The sequence below is a fragment of the Sardina pilchardus genome, chromosome 13, assembly GCF_963854185.1.
Source record: "Sardina pilchardus chromosome 13, fSarPil1.1, whole genome shotgun sequence".
Taxonomy (NCBI): Eukaryota; Metazoa; Chordata; class Actinopteri; order Clupeiformes; family Clupeidae; genus Sardina; species Sardina pilchardus.
In genome coordinates, this window is record NC_085006.1 from 32366663 (window position 1) to 32373607 (window position 6945).

The window sequence follows — 6945 nt, forward strand, 5'->3', positions numbered from 1 at the left end:
GCCTTAGGTAGCACTGTGTAAGGGGTTGTGCGTTGCTTTGTATGTAACGACTTGTCTGCACTGCGTTGCGGTGATTTGTTTGTGCGCTGCAACAAGCTTTGACCATAGCTTGCTTGTGGTACACCTCTGTGGTCTAAACACCACCTTGTTAAGCCTTGCTTAATTGCGTAGCTTCGTGCTACTTAAGTGTGTTCTGTTTTAAGGCACACTTCTAGAGAGAGCATAATATAACATCGTCTATACATCGTTATCTGCAAAAAGGGTAATTGAAGTAAAACACAATCAATGGCAGCGGCAGCGGTTAAAGAGTTTATTGACAAACCAGATGCAACATCGTTACCATCATTAACTAAGGACCAGCTGATTGAATTAGCCACTCATTATGGGGTTGCGCTCTCATACGACGTTAGGCGTAAAAAGCATTCGACCTTGAGTGTCTTGATCGATGGTCTTGTGGACCAGAATGTCATTCCTAAGCCAGTAAATCCACCAGCTCTGGCTGATGAGTCAGATGAGGGCGAACCTTCTTCGCCTGATGGGGCAGGTGGAGGTAATCTTCCGACTCGTGCAAAAACTCCAGGGAGAAAATCTCTTGGTGAAACTCCGATTAAACCCAAGTCTCCCGTTCACACCGATGCGACAATACAAGCGCTACAGCTGCGTAAAGATATTGAAGAGTTGGAATTGCGTAGGGAAGAAGTGGCTTGTCACAAAGAGTTAAAATTACAAAAGTTAAAAATGCAAGCTCGTGAGCAAGAGCTCGCTTCTCAGGTGGAGCTCGCTGGATTGCAATTGGCTGCTAAAAAGGAAGGTATCGACATTCTAATGCATCCGTCATTCGATGTTGCTAAAAACATTAAACTCGTCCCTCCATTCAATGAAAAGGATGTAGATCGCTATTTCGTCCATTTCGAGCGTGTTGCCACTTCTTTAGCTTGGCCCAGGTTTGCTTGGCCACTCCTTCTCCAGTGCGTGCTGGTGGGAAGGGCCCAGCAGGTATACTCGTCCCTGTCGGTAGAACAGAGTGCAGATTACGGTGGGGTAAAAAGTGCCATTCTTCGAGCCTATGAGCTTGTGCCTGAAGCGTATAGGTTGCGGTTCAGACGCTACCGTAAAACAGACAGGCAGACGTTTGTAGAATTCGCTCGAGAGAAAGAGCAGCTTTTCATACGCTGGTGCGCTGCGCAGAACGTTACCGATTATGCGCAGCTTTGTCAATTAATTCTCATCGAAGACTTCAAAAACGGTCTCCCTGATGCCGTGGCGATGTACGTCAGCGAACAGAGGGCTACGACGCTCGAGAAAGCCGCTGTCCTTGCTGACGAGTATGTGTTAACCCACAAAGTGCGTGACGAGCCGCGGAAGGGTGAGACCGTCGGCAGGGCCTATTCGCCGCCGGAGAGTAGCTCTCAACGCCGAACGGATAGCTCTGATGTGAAGTGCAATTACTGTAAGAAACCCGGCCACCTAGTGACCGAGTGTCTGACACTCAAAAAGAAAAATGCTAAAAGTGCAGGGTTAATTGCTACTGAGCGAAAACCTCAACTAGTCCCGAGTGTGAGTAGGGATTTTGAGAGTGATCAGTCGAAGACTTATAAACCGTTTGTCCGCGTAGGCTACGTTTCACTCCCAGGCAGCGATAACGTCAAACCCGTAAAGATTCTTCGTGACACTGGTGCTAGCCAATCAATGATTCTAGAGGGGGTGTTACCATTGTCTAACGAAACTGCACTGGGGAGTAATGTTTTGGTACGCGGGATAGGCATGACTTTTATTCCAGTTCCTCTCCACAAGGTCCAGCTCGAGTCTGAGCTAGTTACTGATTGCGTTGTAGTGGGAGTACGGCCGTCGTTACCAGTTACAGGCATCGACTTCCTTCTCGGTAACGATATTGCCGGTGGGGATATTTGGGGAAAGTCAGTCGAATTTCCAGAAGTTGTTGCTATGCCACTGTCCCCCGAGGAGGACGAGTGCGGTAAAAGGTTTCCGGATGTTTTCCCGTCGTGCGCTATCACCCGTGCAATGTCCAAACTAATTGACGCGCCCAATGCAAATGCGTTCGAGGATTTGCAGAATACTTTTCTGGCAGATCTCGATTCGGACTCGTCAAAAACTATTGTGTCTAACACCTCCCATCCTCTGTCGCCTGCCTTAAGCAGCGATGAGAAGAGTCAGTGGCTGACTCAAAGCGCTAAAATTCCAATATCAAGGGCGGAATTAATTAAACACCAAGCGGAGGATAAAACACTTACCTCTGGTTTAGCTTCGGCTTATCCTTCCATCGAGCCTATGTCACAGCCTCACGGGTACTTCTTTCGCGAAGGGGTCCTGATGAGGAAGTGGAGGCCTCGCAATGTCCCAGACGATTGGCAAGCAGTTTCTCAAATCGTTGTGCCTACTGGTTATCGTGGGGAAATACTCCGGGTAGCCCATGACGCTGCGGCCGGGCACTTAGGTGTCACTAAGACATACGATCGCGTTCTGCGTCATTTCTATTGGCCGGGTCTTAAAAAAGATGTGAGGCATTTTTGCAAAACCTGCCACATTTGTCAAATCATAGGTAAGCCAAACCAAAAGATTCCTCCTGCTCCGCTGTATCCGATCCCCGTGATCAAAGACCCATTTGAGCACATCATCATTGATTGTGTGGGTCCGCTTCCACGTTCCACTAGTGGGTACCAGTATTTGTTCACTTTGATGTGCGCCAACACCCGCTTTCCAGAGGCTATACCTCTGCGCAGGATAACCACCAAAGCTGTCGTGCACGCAATGGTTAAGTTCTTTTCGCTCGTCGGTCTACCTCGGGTGGTACAAAGCGATAGGGGAACTAACTTCACTTCTCGTGTTTTTGCCAAAGTTCTGAAACAGCTGAGAATTGAGCACAACATCTCTAGCGCATTCCATCCCGAAAGCCAAGGAGCGCTAGAGAGGTATCACCAAACGTTTAAATCAATGCTCAAGGCTTACTGTCTTGAACTAGGGGCGAGCTGGGAGGAGGGAGTTCCCTGGTTGCTGCTAGCTTCGCGAGAAGTGGTCCAGGAGTCCACTGGATTCAGCCCGGCTGAATTAGTGTTCTGCCATACGCCCCGCGGGCCGCTTGCAGTTCTCAAAGAGGCTTGGTTAAGTGAGTCTAACCCCCGTACTGTGTTACACCACGTTGGTGACATTCGCTCGCGTCTGTTCACTGCACGTGAAATGGCGAAAAAACATCTGCAAGGTGCACAATCCAAAATGAAAAGGTGGTACGATGTCCGTGCGAAAGAGCGTGTGTTCAAACCAGGTGACCAAGTGCTCGCGCTGCTCCCTGTCCCTGGTTCCTCATTGCAGTCGCGGTTTAGTGGCCCTTATACGGTCGAGCGGCAGATATCTGACCGTGACTATGTAATAAAAACGCCAGAGCGCCGTCAGAGCTCTCGGTTGACACACGTGAACATGCTAAAGCCTTACTTTGTGCGAACATGTGATACGGCGGCGCCTTACGAGGTTCCGAAACGGGAACCTCCGCTCAAAGCGGTGCCTGTTATGTTGTCATCCTTGGTGTCGACTGAAGATGATGACATAACAGACCCAAATAGGTCTGTCCCGGTAGGCAGGCTAAACAATTCAGCAATGCTCGAACAACTTCCTGAGTTTCTCTCATATTTAACACCCTCAGAGAGCCAGGATGTACAGCGGCTGATACGTGACTTTCCAAACATCTTCGGTGACATCCCATCGCAGACAAACGTGCTCGAGCACGATATCGACGTTGGCTCTACTCCGCCGATCAAGCAACATCCGTATCGTGCTAACCCGATCAAAAGAGCTCATTTGCAGCGAGAAGTAGAGTACATGTTGAGCCACAACATCGCTGAACCCAGCGCTAGCGCCTGGAGTTCTCCATGCATTCTTGTAGGCAAATCCGATGGTTCTCTGCGGTTCTGTACGGATTACCGTAAAGTCAATTCAGTCACTAAACCTGATTGTTTCCCTCTGCCTCGTGCAGATGACTGCGTAGACAGGGTGGGGGCCGCTGTTTACGTCAGTAAGTTCGATATGCTTAAGGGCTATTGGCAGGTCCCGCTAACGGCTCGCGCCAGGGAGATCTCGGCGTTCGTTACTCCCGACGCATTCCTAAATTACCGGGTCATGGCGTTTGGAATGCGTAACGCGCCGGCCTCTTTCCAGAGGCTGGTAAATATTGTCCTAAATGGCATGTCTGACTGTGAAGCCTTTTTGGATGACATCGTGCTGTACAGTCAGACATGGCCTGAACACCTGCGTCGGATGCGCGAGCTGTTCCAGCGACTAGCGGATGCCAACCTCACACTGAATTTGGCAAAGTGTGAATTCGCCAAAGCTAAAATCACGTACTTAGGCCATGTAGTTGGTGGGGGTGAGGTTCGGCCGGTAGAGGCAAAAGTTGCGGCCATCCTGGAATTTCCTGCGCCTGATGACCGTCGCGGTCTTAGGCGGTTTTTGGGTATGGTAGGATACTACCGTAGCTTCTGTCAGAACTTCTCGTCCGTCGTATCACCTCTCACTGATTTGCTAAGTCCAAAAGTTCCATTCATATGGACTGACAAGTGTCAGTGTGCGTTTGAGACCGTAAAGGGTCTTCTTGTCTCCGCACCTGTGCTGCAAGCCCCCGATTTTGGCCGACCGTTTAATCTCGCGGTTGACGCCAGTGATGTTGGAGCCGGAGCTGTCCTTCTCCAACGCGGACCTGACGACGTCGAGCATCCCGTGTGCTACTTTTCTCGAAAGTTTAATGTACATCAGCGAGCATACTCAACGATCGAAAAGGAAGCACTCAGTCTTGTGCTTGCAATCCAGCAATTCGAGGTTTACCTCGGCTCGTCAAACTGTCCAATCACCGTTTACAGCGATCATGACCCACTGCGCTTCTTAAATAGGATGCGTAACTCCAACCAACGCCTTATGCGCTGGAGCCTCATTCTCCAACCGTATGATCTTGAAATAATGCATGTGCGCGGGGCAGATAACATCATAGCCGATGCGTTATCTCGTGGCCATTAGGTTGAGGATGTGTTTTCATTTCTGTTTGACTGCCCTTGTCAGCATTTCGGTTAGGCTGCAGTTAAATTGCATACTTATGTCGTTTTCAGTTTGAAGACCTAGGCGTAGCAAAACCGGCTTAGGCATTTTGAGTTAAAAACTAAGAACCAAGCGGCACTGTATAGTCTTCACTGTGTGGAAATTCAGAATTCTGTATATTATGCTTATGAATGTGTGTGAGTACATCCAAGCGTAAGTATGTATGTATAGCTTCTTGCCTTGGACATGATTGGGTTCTTGAATTTCACTAGTATATATTCATTGGTGTTCTATTGATTTATGATGGCTAGGAGCCACCATTTCGGTGGGAGAGTGTTACGAACCCCTGTGATTGAGTACATCTGATTTAATTTTGATTTGATTTTAGCTCCCCCTGCTGGTGCAGGTATGCCTTGTGTTTTCACCTTTTTCCGTGTGCCCACAGGTTAGCTACTTAATCAGGTGCACCTGGGGCAGCCTACTTAAGCCCACCTGCTGCTTGTTTCTCCCTCTCTCTAACCAACCTAGCAGATGAGGATTGTGACTCCGGCTCGTGGCCAGTGCCATCTCGCTTTCGTCTGTTTTTCAATACTGCGCCCTGTGAGGGATCGCTATTTTTGGGCCTTTTGGCCGATCTTGACCATTTTTGCGAGGGTTACCAAATAAACTACCCCTCTTTTTGTACTCCGTCTCTGTGGTCTTTTAATCCATGTTCAGAGCTTATCATGGGCCGTAACACACATGCTCTCTGTGTTCAGTAGTTTAATAGACACATGCTCTCTGTGTTCAGTAGTTTAATAGACACATGCTCTCTGTGTTCAGTAGTTTAATAGACACATGCTCTGTGTTCAGTAGTTTAATAAAGACACGTGCTCTTGCTCACATGCTCATCTGTCTGTGTGTGAAGAGACTCAGGACCTCAGTTTAATGTCTCATCAGTTTGCTAAACTGATGGACGTACACACACACACACAGACACACAGACACACACATGCCATCCTTCAGATGAGACATTAAACTGAGGTCCTGAGTCACTGTGGTCATTATGGTGCGTATTCATTATAGTAGTAGAGGTTTAAACGCCCATGGAGATACACACACACACACACACACACACACACACACACACACGCAGATGAGACGCTATGCTGAGGTCCTTCATTAAAGTACAGGTCTCCTTAGTGCCCTGGCTAAATTCCCAACCTGCTCGTGGATGTGGATGTGGATGTGAGGTAAAAACCCAGATCAATTCTTCACCTGTCCAGGTGTGCTGAGGACTTACCCGTTGGTCCAGGTGTGATGGGGACTTACCTGTTGGTCCAGGTGTGATGTGTGATGGGGACTTACCTGTTGGTCCAGGTGTGAGGAGAACTTACCTGTTGGTCCAGGTGTGATGTGTGATGGGGACTTACCTGTTGGTCCAGGTGTGATGTGTGATGGGGACTTACCTGTTGGTCCAGGTGTGATGAGAACTTACCTGTTGGTACCTGTTGGTCCAGGTGTGATGTCCAAGTCTCTGAACTGCTTGGGCAGACTCTGACCTTCTGTCTTGGAGCTGTCCGATGACGTGCGTGGGGTGTGATTGGCTGATGAGTAATTGATCTATAAGCTGATTGGCCGATGAGTGATTGATCTATAAACTGATTGGCCGATGAGTGATTGATCTATAAGCTGATTGGCCGATGGCCAGTGTGATGAGCGTGTCCCAGCAGGGCGTGGTCTGCCTTCTTATCTCTTATGGGATTGGCCGCGGCCACCTCGGGCAGACTGACGGACGCAGAGGACAGGAGAGGATCACACACACACACACACACACACACACGGAATCCCACTTACTGCCATCGCCATGGAAACGCTTCGGCTTGTTGTCATGTGTGTCCTGCTCAGTGCTGGACTGACCTTCGCTGC

General features: G+C 49.0%; 1 protein-coding gene across 1 annotated transcript in view; it reads left to right on the forward strand.

The window, feature by feature from the left end:
* Positions 1-6874: 6874 nt before the first annotated feature.
* The window catches only part of alp3 (alkaline phosphatase 3), a 17855-nt gene continuing 17784 nt past the window's right edge, over positions 6875-6945 (forward strand). The window contains exon 1 of the mRNA XM_062552052.1: positions 6875-6945. This exon is cut by the window's right edge and continues 2 nt beyond it. Within this exon, the coding sequence (XP_062408036.1) occupies positions 6884-6945 (62 nt within the window). The 5' untranslated portion in view covers positions 6875-6883.